General features: G+C 26.2%; 1 protein-coding gene across 1 annotated transcript in view; it reads right to left on the bottom strand.

Moving 5' to 3' along the window:
* LOC126737025 (Ig-like and fibronectin type-III domain-containing protein 1) overlaps nucleotides 1-18,492 on the bottom strand; it is a 149,917-nt gene that overhangs the window by 31,517 nt on the left and 99,908 nt on the right. The window contains exon 2 of the mRNA XM_050441707.1: nucleotides 11,053-11,127. Coding sequence (XP_050297664.1) covers nucleotides 11,053-11,098 — 46 coding nt within the window. The 5' untranslated portion in view covers nucleotides 11,099-11,127. The remainder of the gene's footprint in view (nucleotides 1-11,052; nucleotides 11,128-18,492) is intronic.

Here is an 18,492-nt window from a genome sequence, read left to right as displayed (position 1 = left end):
GCTATTAGTAAAAGGTTAATTCGAATTTAAGCTCTCCCTTGGCGCTAGTTCCATTTGCATTTTCTCTATTTTCTCCGTCAAAAGCTTGGAAGTTTATTAAACTCTTACCTGAGCCGGTTTTGCTCGTTTTGATAGACCAATTAATGAACTTACGCTTCTAGGAGGTTCTGTTTTAATTGCTTGAAAGTAATGGTATTTATTAGTGTAGCGACTATTAGAGAATCGTTAGTTAACATTTAATTATAAAGAACTTAATTGGAAGTTTCTCTTAAGAATATCTTTTGTTTATATATTTAATTGACATTTAACATATATTTTTTACTAATTTCGGTAAAATGTTTAAGTAAAAGAGAAGATAAAAATTATTCTTTTACTATATCGTAAACATTATCCATTAAAGTTATGCATTTTAGTTATATTTGATATTTATGAATGATGCAATAAAAATAACGTTATGTAAAGACAATGTGTTTAATGAATATTTCCAGGTATTATTTTTATTTCGGTACTTAAAATTACAATAAATTGCTTTAGCTAATATTATAAGTATTATATAATATTATTAAGCAGCTACTGCATAATAAAAAATTACTCTCACAAAAGTAACTTTTTTGAATGCACTCTATTTTTTTTAGTTCTAAATGTTCACCGCCTAATAAATTTATTAGCCTGAAAATGAAACACGTGCATGGATTTTAATGAAGACATTAGATTTCCATATTCACGAAACATATATTTCTTAACGAATACACGCAATTTAGCTATATTTAAAAAAAAATTAATAAAGTTATTTTTTTATATAAAAAAGAAAAAAAATCATTAACCGCCTTTAAAACTGTTTGTTTTATAGACACTAAAAGTTATTATCTTCAAGACTCTAGTTTATACCAGAATAGGAAGTCAAACCAAAGACCGTATCTATTTGCGGTAATTCGGGACATTCGGGCTATGTTCCGGAAGTTTAGTAGAGTTTAATAGGTCCATTAACTGGCTATTTCCATACGACCACTTCCTTGTTATTTGAGATATTCAAGAGATTGAGATATTTTTTTTTAAATAAATAAGATGGCATTCAGCTACTTCACCCGAAAACTATTGAATCAAACTATTCAATGCCATAAAAATATTCTCAATAGATACTATAGTAAAATTTTAATTTTTATAAATATGGTTTTAAATGAATATAATTTTTATAAAGGAAAAATAAATGTATCTAATTTTCAAGAACCTTGACTCTGATGATACCTTTAAATCAATAGTAATGAATGTATTATTGGGACATAATTTCGGCAGCTAAATAAAATGTATATCATATCCATTTAAGTTATGCTTATTTTTTTTTGTTAATACAAAATTTGACTTTTTCAGGGCTACTTAGGAGGGTATCAAAGTTGCTCCATATGTTAAAAATTAAGGCAGGCTCAGAACTATAAACTCTGTGAGGACTTGCTTTATTCCTTTTAAATGGAAAAAAAATATTAGCTTACAAAACCTATCAATAGTAGCATTCTTATGTCTTTGGCTTTGATTATCACTTAGAAAAACTTCAAATTCTATCAGGAGTGGTCTGCATTTAATTTATATATATAATTTATACAATGAATGTTTAAAAACTTATAGTGCTGTATAAAGAAATTCTGAATAATTCTCACCTAAAACAGGATCGCATTATGAAAAGTAATTAAATTGAATTTTACGGCATGCCCAAATAGCATTGAAAAAAATTATAAACTTATAAATATTGAACAATATTAAGTGACATTTATTAAGCCCAAAAAATACTCTTTTATTTGAACAAGTGGTAGGTCAGGTGAATCAAAGTTTGGCTTGATTTTTGTATAATCTAGATTGTAGGATTCTAAATAGAATTAGTTTTTATTAATGTTGCAAAGCTTTTCTTATTGCAGAATTTATTTTGAATGCCGAAAGTAGAAAAATAAAAAGATGCAGGTTAAGAATTGCAAAAGGTCTCCAGGAATCCAGTGAGATTAAAAATATCATGTGACTAAAATAATTACAATAATAGAATCTAGAATTTTTATATTATTGGTAATATGGAGTCTTATTGAATTCTTTTAATTAGAATTTACAGAATTTATTAATTAATAAACCTATTTTTAAGATTATTAGCAAATTGCATAGCTATACAAACTTGTTACAAAGGAGTAAGATGATCAATTTAAGCTAGTTTAAAAAAATGTATTTAGAAACTAAACAGAATATCGCAACGTTGTCTTTTTTATTTTAAATTTTAGTATACATTTTCTGTGGTATTGTTTAACAGATAGCTTAAGAAAAATATTTTTTTAATTTTTTTTGTAATCCAGCAATAGAACAAATATTAACTCAAATTTAAGTAGAATTAAAAAAGCAACAAAAGAAGTGGTAGATCATATCCATTTATGTTATGTCTAATTATTCAAATGCAAAGTATGTAATAATAAGTGGGCATAGCAGGATTTAAAATTATTAGGAAAAAATAAGTTTTAGATAAAAATTCTTCTCTTTTATATATTTTTTATTATTTATCATAATTTATAAACATATTATGAAATAGTAATATTTTTAACTGCATTAATCCCGCTATTGTTATTACGTTAAATTATACCTATATTTCACATTTAATAAAGCACCGCTGGTCTATTGACATTTGTTAGTTTGTAAAATTAACCATATTGCACACATTAAACCAAACAATATCTACGTATAGTGTTTGCAAACGCAATAATTAATACAAGTTGTTTTCAGCTAATTTTGTCAGTAATTACCCACGGTACCTAAAATTAACTTGCGTTATCGAATTATTCCCTATATCTATGGTTACGCAGGCAGTTATCAAAATGTTAGTTATATAATTAGGTTGTATACCCTATTATTTCAAATTCGGTTTGATATTTTTAAATTTGTCTATTGTTTACTTTTTCTTTCTAGTTGAAGCAATTTTTCAAATTTCCATTAAACCTTATTTATAAATAGTATTTAACAAACCACTCATCTATAAATTTGCTTTAAACACAGCATACATTTCCACTATTTTCAGACTATTTGAATAGACTAGAGCTAATTTATCACAAAACAAATAATATACAAAGCTCGAATATTCTACGAATAAAGGGACCAGAAAATTAAACAAAATTTAATTTAAAGCATGGATGAACAGCAAACAGAGTTTTAAATTAATTTGAAAGTTTTATTAAATATAGTTAATAAATTATTTAAATATATAATATATAAATTTCATTATTATACTTTCATACTTTATTAAAAATAATTGCTACATTTGATTTTTAGTATTATAATTGATAATATTTTAACGTTAAAATTTTTCTTTCAATATATAGTATTTCCTATTGCATATATGTCTTAATGCCGAAGAAAACATCTCATTTTATTTTTCCATTTATAAAACGATTCCTTCACCAATAAAATATTTGCCAATCAATTCGAAAAGTAAATAAAATCGCGAAGCACATTGAATACTTCAAAGAAAGTAAGTGAATGCAGGATTCAAAATCAATATAAGAATACTTGAAGATAGATGTAAAAAAATCCAATTTCTTATATAATGATTATATAAGAAACAGGCCTTAGCTAATTGTACCAAATATTTGACCTTTAATCTTCTTAAAACAATAATTCTATTCGTAAAGCACTACTCATTGTCTCCAAACCCAATGCACCCACACATGCTCCAAAATTAAACTATACTCCATAAATGCGACTTAGCAACTGTAGATTCATATTCGCACCTGCTGTCCAATCTAACTTAGTTTATATGCGAAGTTGTATTAAACTAGAAATAATGAGATAATAATAATGTGCTGTAGAGTGGGTATTCTATTCTATAGGGGCACGGAAGGTATAATAAACATCTGCTTAGGGGTCGTAGTTTATATTAGTGTAGGACTTACAATGGAGACAATGTTGGTTTAGTAGTTAGTTGATGCATTTTTTGAGCTAATACAAATTAAAAGATTTACTGATATAAGAGATACAGAGAATAAATATTTCTATTATACTTGCTTTTTGCTAAATCATCATCTTTAAACCCTTGATAAAAATTTTTAAATAATTAGATATAATGGCGTGAGACATATATAATATATGCAAAAAGACTTTTCTTATTAAATGGTAAATATTACCCATTTATATTATGCATAATTTAATTTTTTTTTATTTGAAAAAAATGCTAGGGCGTAAAATTTATAACATTTATAAAATAAAAATTAACTTTTTATATTTTAATTATGTAACTAGGGCCTCGACAGCTTGCTAATATTTTTCATTAAAGTTTTACTTATAATGCAAGTATACAAACTTGCCGCATGTTTGCTCTCTTACATTAATTATCTCTCTCCAACTGCGCTAAACTCTCTTTAACTAAAAACGGTTTCTCAAACAGTAAAACATTGAACTTTTCCCTCGAATTCGGGCACATTGGCGTTTCCATAATTTATTATTCGATTTGTAAGTTCACAACTAACAAGTTGTTTGCTACGAGATTGAAGTTGTGGAGTTGTTGCTGCTTCCGGGAGCGTCGAAATGTCATGCAAATTGATAGCTGAATGGGTAATTCGAGTGGTAAAGGACAGTTGAGGTTTCGGGGAAAGCGCCGTTTGAATATCTGTTGATACATTATTCATCTTGCGGAAAGGGGGCTATGTAAATAAACAGGATATTGGTCGAGGTTGTGGGATAATTTATTTCTCAGAGGGGCGATAAATTTTAATGACTTATAAATGCGAAAAAGAAATATATTGATAATTTTTTTAATTTAAAATAATGGTATACGTAAAAAAAGCTTTAATTAAAATTTTTCCTAATTAAGGTTTTATTATATTCTAACTCTTCTGGTGCACTGCTCCAAATATTTCGTCGTTGCTTTACCTACGGAACTTAGTCAGCATTACAAATTTCCCCAGTGTATTTTAAGAAAAAAATGTTAACAAGGGAAGTAAATTAATTTTTCGTGATATGCATTATTTACCCTTAATGTGAAAGTAGATATATGATGTACAATATGTATTAATATAAATTTACATATGTGTTAGTAACGTAGAAAGAAAATCGCTAATTCTCATTATTGTAACTAATATTTTTATTTGTCTTACATTTGTTCTTTTAAGAAATGCCATTTGTACGAAATCTTGTGACTGCGGTTTTTTTTTATTTAAAGATACGCAATTAAAAAACATTAATAACTGTGAAGCTATTTGAGTTAGAAAACTACAGCAACAATAATTTTTTTAAAAACTCTCAGCATTAAATAAAAAAGGACTATTCTTTCTAATTTTTTGACAACATATCAAATTTTTTCTTTGGTGTTTTAGAAATATTCTGATTTTTGTTAATTTTGAATATTATTTGTAAAAAAAAATAAAATTTATGCAAGAATTTTAGATGAAAAAAAACAGGCCAATAAATAAATATAGAATTATAAATTAACAAACTAAAAAGAAATATATGTTAAAGTTAAAGTAAGAAAAAACACAAAAAAATTAGATACTATAAATCTATAAATACAATCTATAAACATTTATAATATCATTTAATAATATAAATCTATAAAGATTCAAACTTTAAACAGATAAAAATAAACAAATTATTTGTATATAAAACATTTAATTAAAATAAATCTTATATAATTTAAGTAAAATGCAATACAAAAATAAATATGATATAAAAACAATAACTTTTGTTGAAATTATAAAATATACATTAAAAAACAAAAAATAATATCGGCCAGATATTATTTTCGATTTTTTTTAAATGACAATGTTGTTTCTTATAGTAAATACCTCTTATACGCGCATGAATAAAAAATATATAAAGCCATTAAAAATCGATCAGATTTTGAAACATTGCAGTCAGGTATTTCTAACTTTGTATATTACTGCAATTTAAGTAAATTATTTATTAGTCCTAAAAAATTTCACTATATACTTTTCTCAAAGAAATCACTACAAGTACAGCACAAATATGATGTTTCTCTAGATGAAACTAAATTTGAACATATGGATTGTATTAGGGATTTAGGTGTAACCTTGGATTCCAGGCTGTTGTTTGAATTACATTAAGAGAACTGTGTTCAAAAAACAATTAAAAATGTATGATTCATATCTCGAATAACTACCGGATGTAGTAACATTCACTCAATAATTTTATTATAAAATTCTTTGATAAGGCCTATCTTTGACAATACAAAGAGTTGTTTGGAGTCCAATATATCAGAAATATATTGTTTAGTTTGAAAGATATAACGTAAATTTGTAAATATATTTAATTGTAGATTTAATAGACCTAGGCATTTTCTTGGTTATAGTGAAAACTTACAATTTTTGGTACAGAGTCTTTATAAAAAGAAGATCCTTTTTTATCTAATTTATAAACATAGGATATTATTAATCAAATTAATTCACCTTTTAGACAGTTAGAAAACTTTATTAGTATAAGCTCTTACATTCCGCCTAACAGGCGGCAAACTTTTAATAATTCCAGGTACTTTTCTAACTATTTAACAAACACTTCATTAATTAGATGTGCTAGAAATTTTAATGCACTTGAACTTGCAAATTCGAACACAGACTTATTTTTTGACAGTATTAATGCAACATTTAAGGCAACTAGTTATTTTAATTACTTTCCATTTTAGGTAACCATAGAATTATCATAGGTTCTTACTACGTTGTTCTTTAATTTTAATAAATTTTGGACCTACTTAAACTTAATTTTTATTGAAGAATTTTAAATTAAATCAAATACTACTAATTTCTTTTTACTTGTTAATTGGTTTGCACTAATCTGTACATTTTGTTCTTTGAATAGTTAACTCTATCTGTTGGAAAGCCTTTTAAATAAATAGATGTAATACAAATCTCATCTGGCATGGATATTCTCTTATCTAAAGTGTTAGATGAATAAATAATGCTACGTTCCCTCCTTTTTAATGCTATAGCCTAAATAAACAATGCTCTACCTTAACAATTTTCTGTGTTAAATTTTAATATTTTAATTAATCAATTTCAGTATTTCAATCTAGGATGCATCCTTCATAGTAATATATAATCTTAAAAAGTTAGATAATAAGGGTCAATAAGTCAATATCGTGCAATCCAGCTGCAATTAGAAATAATATAAAAAATACTCAGAATTCTGTATTGGGTCCTAATTGGTTTTTGCTGTTTATTAATGATATTGCTACCTGAACATTAGGGGTTTAACCTGTTGCTTCGCGGACGATAGTAATTTTATTAATTAAACAGTTACATAGTCTTCTTAATGTGTAATCTGGATATTACTGCACTTCATAGGATCGTATCTAATGATGATAAGTTACAATATTTTATATTTAATAACTGCAGTATTGATATTATTGACTCTGCAAATTTTTTGTGCTTATTAGAGACAGCTCTTTAAAATAGAGTTGCACGTTGAGTCTCTCTTAAATAACATTTTCGATACGCTTTTCTAATTCAATTTATGCGTATTTTATAATATAGAAAGCCATCCGATGTTCACTAAAATGAAACAATAGAATTCATAATCAATATTTTATTAAAAAAAATAAAAATGTTTTTATTTTTCTTTGCATTTATATTTGAATCCATTTTTTTAATCCGCAAAAATTAAATAAACGTTCTCTGAATTCAAACAAAAAATACACGTTTATGTTTTGCTATTAAATTAAAAGTGCAATTTTTATTTTCTTTATATATATATTTTCTATTTCTCTATTAAATTTACGCATTTTTAAAGGTACTCCAGTTTACTTCGTGTATTTTTTTTATTGTATTTTTATAAGTGTCTGACATTGTCTACAATTTAAACACATTTTCTGACAATAAAGTTTTATTATTATTCTTATTAATATATTATTCTTAATAAAATATTCTTAAATATAATTTTTAAATAAAAATAAAATGTATGCACAAACATAAATTTATAAAAAATCACAAACACAAGTTTGTTTCTTAATAACTTAATTATAATTAATAACAAACTACCAAGTGTTTGCCTTTTCTTTAATGGAAGTTAGTAAATAAACATCGAAATAGCCATAAATAGATAAAAGCGATTATTTCATAAATAATTTCTTTTCTTATAAAAACGTTTTGATCCAATAGATAAATGATCATTGTGTAAATAAACCATAACAGTTGTCTCAAAATTTCAGGAACATTTTTAACTTATTATTATCGGAAGTATTTTTAATATTTTTTTTATTCACATTTAATTTTAGGAACCCTCCATAACTCTTAACTATTTTGTATTTATTTAAAATTTTTATAAATTTATTAAACTAATATTGTCAAAGTCACAAACACAAAGCTAACATAATAAATTAACGAAATAAATGTCTTAAGGCAAGAAATGATACAAATTAATACATAATTACCATACAAGTTATGCATTTATAAAAATATTATAACATAAGTAACGTTATAATAAATTCAATACATTTTTTTAATTTTAATTCTTTAATTAGTTTTTTAACCTAAGATATTTTACATTTTTAAAATAAAATTTAGTTTATGTATCTTTATAATTTTTATTAGATTAGATTAATTTAAAGCTTAATATCAGCAATTTATTGAGAAATTATTTGCAAAAGTAAACGTACTAATGAGATTTACTAATTACTTTATAAATTTAATACCCCCTTTGTAAGCTTGAATTTCAGCTAGGCGCCCTATTTTATTTTAACGTTTTATAATTAATACAAAAAGGTTTTTTTTAATTAAAAGTTTAAATAGAAGCTAATGTATTGAATTCTAATAAGCATATATATTGACTTTAATTAATTTTAAAATCTAATATAGACCATTATTATTGGAAATATTTATAATACTGCTATAATAAACCTTACCTTGCCCTCCTAAACTACCTAGAAAACGGATGTCAGAAAACGTATTGCTCGACACTTCGGGTTTTTTTACAGCTCCTTGGGATAATTGGCGATATCACCCGAAAGTGTTAAATCGACCACGATTAACTGTCTTTAGGCTTGATTAAATTCTGGACTAATGGCAAGTCGTTAAAATGTCTTCGATAATTTAGTGTGAATCGATGTAATACGGCGAGAAACTATTCTTTATTTTGTCACACCTATTTCAGTCGTATACTATCATAATTTCTGCTTAAATTATTATTCAGACTTTCACAATTAATCATGATTTTGGTAAGGTTGATGATACGTATTGTGTGGATTTCCATTTTAAAATGCATGCACCACATCACTCTGTAGGCCACCTAAATCTCACTTGATAGATTCAGCATGCCCGCACAACTTGCGGATACTTAATAGATGAACTAAGCGCAATTAATTATTTGCTTAGCAGCCAGACCCCTATGGGCTGTTTACACGGCAAACAGGATGATTTGGTTAAAGTGATTAAGTTAAATAGAGATCCCGGCGATTCGCTTTGAAAGTTGGATTATCTGGGAAAGTTTCAGCGAAAGGACCCACTTACGTACTGCGTCTTGCTTGTTAAGATTATACAAGTGGAGATTTAATTTGAAGCCTTTTTTTAATATATAAGATGTCCCTAAGCCATAAACTGTAAAGAGAGGTATGAGAAGCCATTTGTGAGAAAAAAAATTACATAAGGTACACCTTTTCATCGTTTCCAGTACGGATCTTCTGAATTTTTGGTTGAATTGGATTGCTCTTATACTGAAATATATCTAAGTTGGTAATAGTTATATTATAAGGTGTAAATTTTTTTTAAAATAATTTAAATTTTAATTTTGATAAGCAGCACTAGCGTATCTAGTATCATTTTTTCGATATAGACCCCTGGTCAAAACCTCTATAAAAATTATTTACATCAAAAAATAAATACAAGCTTAAGCATATAATTAATTTCAGAAGTAATTCTAAGTTATTTATATAGTAAAAAAAATTATTTATTTTTGTTTAAATTGAAATGAATTCAGACATATTAAAAAAATTTCGACGATCTGAACAGCATCCTTAAAGTTTTGCTCATCTACCCATTAAGGATTATTTGAGTTTATATGAATAACCTTGAAACGACTTAAAAGCATATCTACGCTTTGTTTTTAAAAAACAAAAGTTGACCTTAAACTAACGTTAAGTGTCAATTCCAGGATTACCGACTGAAAGTTCTTTAAAAAGTAAAATTTCTACAGAAGTGAATGTCTTGGTTTGGATAATAGTATTGGGCAGTAAATGATTGCCCTTTAAATATTTATTTAATAAGCACGATTTACAAATTACTCTCTAATAAACTTATCTGAAAATACAATAATCTCCCGAAAATAATTTGTCGCTTTATCGAAATAATTTTTTTGACATTTTGTCATTAAGTTTGTTGGTGCGGAGAAACACCTTGAAGACAAATGATCTATAAAAGTTTTAAAACAGTTTTCCTGTTGGCACTTTTCTTACTAAAAATCTAATTAGTTATTAAGGCGACCGATAGCAGCAAAGAGCATTATAAAATATCTAAAAGCTAATGGAAGCAGCAACTTTAGTCAATAACTCTTATAAGTAAGATTTTTCTTTGCCTACCCAAAGTTTCAAACTAACAAGTAAGTTTAAAAAAAAATCTAAATCTGTTAAACTTTCTCCTGAGCTGTTTATAAACGGAATTTAATTATATGATTTTCCATCCATACATCTATGCTTACTTTGAACTACGCTAACCATTTTCGATCTTTCAATATACACGCAATCAATGCCTAATTGCTGTCCCAGGCTCATTATCCTGTCCGCAATGGGCATTCCTTTATTCCCCATATATCCCTGTATCAAATCAACATTTCTGAAGCACAACGTCATTTTCAATTGCAATCATATTCGAGCGCCAAGCTCGTATATTATGAACTGCTATCGTCAGGCAATACATTGGGAGATTAGAGAATTTTAGGAATATAGGGTGCTTTTACAATTTATAGGAAAAAACTGACTACATACTAGACTACTGATTAAGGGTTTATGTATTGCAATTAACGACCAGGTAGAACTGTAGCGCCTATATGATTTGACACGATTGAAAATAACATAATATTAGCGAAATGTGTACTTACCTAATACTAAACTAATGGGCACACCTAGTAACCAAAGGATTAACATGGTTGCTAATGGCTCTTGAAGATGAAAATCTAAAATAAAAAGAGAAATTATTAGGAAAACTATTTAAAAAAATGCATAACTTAATAGTATATATTCCAAAAATCATTTTATATCTCTTGTACGAATACAAAATGGGTTCATATAAATATTGCATTTTTACTAATGAAAAAGTAATTTGTTGTAAGGTACTAAAATACTTTATAAAAATCATGTTAGATATAATATTAATTCACTATACTATTAAATATAAAAAAAATATTGATTTTTGTGTATTCACATAAATAAAAAAGTTTGTCTCAATTTTCACCTTGTCCCATATATCAAACATCAGCCGTGACTGTTTTATCAATATAACACTTTACCCTATCGGTGTGTGGTATAAATTTATGGAAACATATGAGGGTGTACCGAAAAGGGCTAAAATTATTAAGGGGCTTATTTAATTACACTTGCGATGAACGTATTTCCTCAGTAAGATATATTTATTTTGTTAAAAATACAGCATCGTTACATGGAAAAAATGAGATTGACCTATTATATATAATATATTATAGGGTTAATACGTCTATATATGAATGTTTATGGTGTACAGAAAAATTTAAAAGTAGTTAGAAAGGTATGATGTGAAGAAAATTAATTATTATTGGGAATTTATTATATTGCTATTATTCCTTGATAAAAACTCTTAAAACTTATTAATAAGATATACCAGGCCAGTTTACAAAATTCTCTAGAACATACCATCAAGTTTTACACCTAAACTAACTAAGTTAAACTAACTAAACTAAGAATACTACTTGAAAATTATTTCGACATAAGAAATTAAAGAAAATAAGAATAAATAAAATTAGGTAGTTTAGATCTTTGTTATTGGAGTTTTGTTTTGACAACAGGACTGACTTTTGGCCTTATATATATCGTACACGTCTTACTTAGTTTTGTTTGATTAGCTAGAGAGCCCTGTTAGTGGACACTTTTATCTCTATTTAATTAAGTTTTAAGTTAAGATCTTCAGTAGTGTTAACTTTTCCGAAAATTTATTTTTAAGATTATTTTTATTATTTAATAAAAATAAAAAAGTCTTTAATTTTTATTTTTATCGCTATACTTTAATTTGAGATAATTTATTGTGACTCTATGGGATGAACTTCAAGACAGGACCTCCTTTTTTCTCCTCCTTATTATCTCTCTATTTTTAAGTTAAATTTTACATTTTCCTTATGTGGTTATGGTAATGCTGTTTGATCATTTATTTAACTAGATGCTAAAAGGAAGTTTATTGGGTATTCTCGAGAAAATTCAAAAATATAAAAATGAAAAAAACTGTGAATTTGATAACTTGTCTTGTGAATATAATAGAAAGTTTTTTTGACTAAATCGTTTTTTTTTAAATTGTAATTTCATTAATTTTTTTTCATTTACATTCATGTTTCATATATTTTTTTTAATTATTCACATAAAAAAAAACAATATTTATTTAATTTTCACTTAAATTTTTTTTAATTTTTTACATAAATTAATTTCATGAATTTAATTTTTTTTTATATTTATATACACACGTTTGTTCCTTTACCTAAAAATTGGAAAATATATAATGCTTAAATCTCATTAGGTCTTATGAATCAGAAAAGTACTGTAGAGTTTACAGTAATATTTTTGGTATTTTTTTTTAATCATAATTTTTCATAGTTTCAGACATGTAGTACTGCTTAAAAAATAACCAATTTTTTTTTTAAAGATAGTGCAGCAAATTTATAAAATTTTTATTATTTGGCACTGTCGCATATATAATATCTTTATAACTTAACAAAACTATATACATCAAATTAAAATTTTACCTTTTTTAATTAGAAGTCTTTCTTGTTTTTAATATTTCAGAAAAAATTGATATTAAATTATGATAGAAAGTAGATGTAAATGGGGATACTTAAAATAAAATAATTTTATAAAAACAGCCACGTGATGTATATCTAGAAGGCGACGGATTTTCTGAGTAATGTTTTCTTAACTTAATATATAGTTCAGCTTATATTTTTCATTAAATAATTTGTATTGTATTTCTTGAACAAATTTTTTTGGTAATAATTTATTTGAGTTTAGTTAATATATATCAAATCACAATGTGAAGCAAAAAAAATATAATCTGATTAGGGGTCAGGACAACTTTTTTTACTAATATTTCCATAGTTATTACTAAAGAAATGTTATAAAACTTTAGACACTTAATTGCCTCAAATATATCTTTTAAAAATCTTATTTAAGCTATTAATTTTTGTGTGGAAAACTTTCTTAGTTTTAACGATCAATTTTATTAAAAGACTTATTGGGCCTAAACGCAATAAGTTTGCCGGGATTTAATAATACGGCACAGATGCCCTTGGTGCAGCATTATTTAGAACCGGTACCATCAACCGAAAAAACAAAAACGGCAATGAAAAGATGTCGAGTTTGCTCTTCACAGAAAATTCGAAAGCAAACTCGTTATCAATTTGCAATTTGTCCGGAAAAACCTGGCTTATGTGTTTATCCATGCTTTAAAATAAAGCATGAGTAGTAATAATGTGTTTTCTTTATTACATTTACTTTTATAACTTTGTTAATAAATATTTTGTCTTAAAAAAAGTTGTTTTTCTTTGTGTCCAGTTAACAAGACAGCGGTACATTTTATGAAAGGTATAAAAACATACCGACGTCCAGGTTACTGGACGGTTAAAAGTAAAGGAAAAATACATATCTATATAATATTTTCACTCTATATATTAATAAAAGTACATACATTTTTACCTAGTATATAAATAACCAATTGGTCCACGAGGAAAGTTTAACGTTTTACGCGCGGTAGCGAACGTGTTAATAAATTCTTTGGTAATTATACATTTATATTTTTATAGCACAGTAAGTTCCAGGTATAGGTCATTTATTTATGAATGTATTGTTTCATTGTTTTTAAAATTATAAGCCCACCAAATTATCTACTAAACCATCATTTGTGTAGACTTTTTTAATATCTTTTAAATTTCGTGGATATAATATTCTAAATCTGAATTCAAAAGAACTAGACTTTAAGTACTAAAATATAAGAATTAATAAGATTCGGACCCAATATTTAAAAATCTTTACAACTATATATCATATTTTTCCCAAAATAAAATGGTTGAGCTAAGCTCTTCAAAAATTTTAAAATATTCTTAAGGTGTCTTAAAAATAGGTCACCTGTATGTGCCAGGCATGCAAGCATTCGATTTTTATCATTTAACCTTCTCCAAACAGCTCCAGCTCGTTCATTCAGGCAACGGAAAATTCAAGAAGTGTGCTCGTGACATAGAACAACATCTGAACAAAGCATGAAGTTGTGTTATGCAACGAGTCATGAAACGGAAAAAGGCGATATAAAACAGATGTTGCGATTACAAGAGTTTTACTTGGGTACGAAATAAAAATAAGGGTTATTGTTATTTTTTACTGGTATATAAACGTTCAATTTTAAATCGGATCTTACTATTAAATTTAGCAAATGAGTTTTAAATATGTGAGTAATAAAACAATAATCAGTGGATCGTTGGTTTTTATTACATTATAATCCGTTGAATTCATGCAAATACCAAAGTGGCAATGGAGTCAATTTAGATTATGCACATTTTTCTAAATAAAATTTTATGAACATTACATTTTTAAATGCTAAATTGTAAAAATTTTAAAATAGTATTTTTTTCAACTAAAAAATATTTTTAGTTATTTAATAGCGTTTGACCTTTAGTAACAAAATAATTTTATCGAAAAATATAAAGATATAAATAATTATGAAAGATAAAAAAACTATTTCATTTTCAGTAATTTGCACAAGTGCAAATAATATAATATGATTAAAGATCGGTGGTATGTTGGATATATATGGAAAGCGGGTCAATTTTTCTGAAAATTTGGTTACTTTGATGACACACCTCGTAAGTATTGTGTCGTTGCTGCTTATATAAAAAAGTAGCAGCTACTGATATATAATTTTCTTTTTTGATTAATGAGTATTTTCCTAAAAAAATAAATGTGGAACCGAAAGAAGAGAATAAAAGAAAAATAACATTTTTTAAGATATAACTTGCGCTCTCAATTATACAAATAAATTTTTTCATTCTTTAACAATTTTACAAATAATGATCCTTCAAGAAATCTAGATTGCCCTACTTCTTTTAACGAATTTTATACTAATTGCATTACTCAAATCCCCCAAAATAAGGAACACAAAAAAAACCCTAATTTAATTTGCCAACGGTCTCGAGATCCTATATCAATTTCTTACATTTCGCTCAATTCACCCTAAGCTTGCAAATAATAAGAAAGCCAGAAAAGCCGTTAATATAAAATATTCCATTTTTCCGGGGCAGAAAAATGTGTAATTTTTATCTTGAGACCGGCAAAAACATTTCGGTAATATTTAAATCTCTTGAGGCTGAGGTTTTGTATCTCTCAGAATAAATAAAAATTGAATATTAGAGAGGCGCCAAACGGACGTTTCTAATTTTAATATTCTCACAATAATGTTTTATTTGAATATAAATTATTAGCTGCTTATATCTAACCCCATCCATTACTTATAACGCACTTATGTCATATATACATATAACAACATAATACTCCCTAATGTCCCGTAGCACAATCCGAAAACTAAATAAGTCTCAAAACATGAGAAATCTATTTTCGTGTGGCGCCGACTCAAGCGAACTTGCTTGCAGAATACTGATAAGGCTCGCAGGATTTCAAGACAATAACTTCAGATGAATGGGCTTATTGTCATCTGCAAACATGACGTTTTGTTGTGCCTTGAGAATAATCCAGGCAATTCTTCAAGGACGAGTTTTCCAACTATTTCGTAGAGATTAGGGCAGGAAAGCCAGTTAATTAGGGGATTTTAAACCATAGTAAAACATTGCTTTTATTGACATTTATTAAAGAAGTTACATAAATCATTTTTATGAATAGCTATTTTTATCATTCAAGAAAATATTGTTTTTTACTTTTTTTTATAAAAATCTAAATGCGCTAATTATTCTCATAGCATTTGAACTGCTTTTCTCTATTTTATTATTTAAATTGGCTAATTAAGTTTATTGGTAGTTCTACTTACGCTTAGTTTAATATCGCGTTTCTTTTTAATATTGTGCTTTTGTTTTATTAATTAATTAATTGTTTGTGTTAGAAAAAACTAAATTCCAGTCAACGCGAGTAAGGTAGAAGTTAAACTCTGATGTTAAAGAGGGTTGTCCTGACATAAAAGTGTATTCCTGGCATAAGTGCGTTGCGTTCCAGAGTTTCGTTAAATTATACAATAACAATAATATTTTCTGCTCCCAAAATTGAAATGAAAATAAATGAAAAAAAATAAAAAAAAAATTTCCAAAAAAATTTTTTTTTTTTAAAGACAAATTATTAAATAATTTAAGTATTAGTCCTGTAACCTGTACCTGTAACCCTCGTTAAAAATAACTGAACACGTGGCTTAGCCAAACCTTAGGATAGCACAAAGGACCTTTCTATTATTATATTTTAGTTAATTTAACTATTTTAATAATTCTGTACCCTGTATTTTAAAAATAATTTTTAAAATATTGAAAAATATTCACATTTTACTAATAAAATATAAGGGAAAAGTTAGGATCGTTTGTCTCTGTTTAATGTTTAAACCCTCCTGATGAAACCCTAGAAATATGTAATAAGTTATAATTTATAAAATGGAGAAGATTGGTTCAACAAATTGGTTAGTGATTATGATTCATATACTGAATACATATTTTATACTGTTTAATAAAATTCTGTTAATTATTGGAATTCAAAAATATTGCCGGTTAATGAAATATAAATGAATAGATTTAGAAAAATGATATCAAACAAGCTTTAATTAGATAAAAATATCCTAATAAAAATCTACACATTTTAAAACCCGTTAAAGGAAATTATTCATATCTAAGCAAATTAAATTAAATAAAAAAAGAGATTTTCATATTTTAAAAAACATATTAAATGGATTTAAGTGAAAATAAGTTTCTTCTAATTAAAATTTTTATTACATTTCATTTAACCATCAGAAATTTGCAGATTTAAATATAAATTTAATGTTCGTAATTTGAAGTGATTTAATTTTTCTTATACCGAAATATACAAATATGTCTTGTTTAAATTATACTAATAATTTTTTTCTTATTTAATGCTCTTTTTTTTTTAATTTGCATGTTTTAAATGTTTAGCTTTAAACTAAAAACTTATGCTAATTAAAGCCCTTATTTGTTTTGTTAATTAGTAAACGATGATATGAAAAACATGATAAGAGAAGAAAAAATTTATTAAAAACTGGATTAAGAAAGCAATATTTTTTTTTTTTGATAAATATAAGAAACCTATTAAAGGAATAATCATATTTTGTAATTTATTTATTGAGTGTTATCATATTTCTTCCTTTTATCAATTGTCTAAAAAAACAAATTTTTAAATTAGAAAAATTTATTTGGTCTAATATAGGGTATCCAATAAATAATAGTAAATAATTTAAGAGCAGGTTCTTTTTAAAAAAAGAATAAAGTTAAGTTAAATTTTCTTCATCAGTCCGAAAGTCAAAGATAATTAAAATACAGGGTGATAAACTTAATGTAATTTTTTTGAATTTTGGTTATGAACTGCCATGTTATAATTTGGATATACGGGATTTATTAGTTTGCGTACTACTACAAACTTTTACAATAGCGTCTGTGATTTTTATGCAGAGTTTTGTAAATAAGAAAAATATGTAAATTTGTGAATAGAACTGCATTTTAAGTGAGAAATAAGTTTATGAAAAGAATAGTAGTTTATTAGAAACTTAGTGGCTAGTTAAACACTAGTGGCCAAAAGTAGATTGACAACTATTTATTATTCAAATCTGTTTATCTCACGGTTTAGGAAATGATAAATTAGGTGGAACACTACCTGATTAAAAAACAATGGAGCCTATTTGTAATGTTTAATTATATTTAAACTATTTATTCGTAATACCCAATTTTATAAAAAAAAATTAAAAAAACTAAACAATTTTGCCATCCGAATTAATCAAATTGAACTTTGATTAATCACTAAAAATAACCTTTTTCCATTCGGAGGCTGTCCAGTGACTATATTCTCGAGCAAAGCTCAATCGCGCCCGTACGTTTAAACTTAGCAGTGGTTTCTTTGCAGGGCGTCTTATTTTTAAATCACTATATTAAAGTCTCCTTCTAATGGTTAGACAACTAGTACTGAACCCACACCTTCTTCTTCCAAATGCAGCTTGATTTGAACATGACCCATTCGCAACTTTTGAAGTTGCGAATGGGTCAAGTTTTGCTTTTTTCAAAATTAATTTGTCAACACGACTAGTGGTCTTCTTTGGTCGG

The sequence above is a fragment of the Anthonomus grandis genome, chromosome 6, assembly GCF_022605725.1.
Source record: "Anthonomus grandis grandis chromosome 6, icAntGran1.3, whole genome shotgun sequence".
In the NCBI taxonomy this organism is placed as follows: Eukaryota; Metazoa; Arthropoda; class Insecta; order Coleoptera; family Curculionidae; genus Anthonomus; species Anthonomus grandis.
This window is presented reverse-complemented; position numbering and strand designations above follow the sequence as displayed.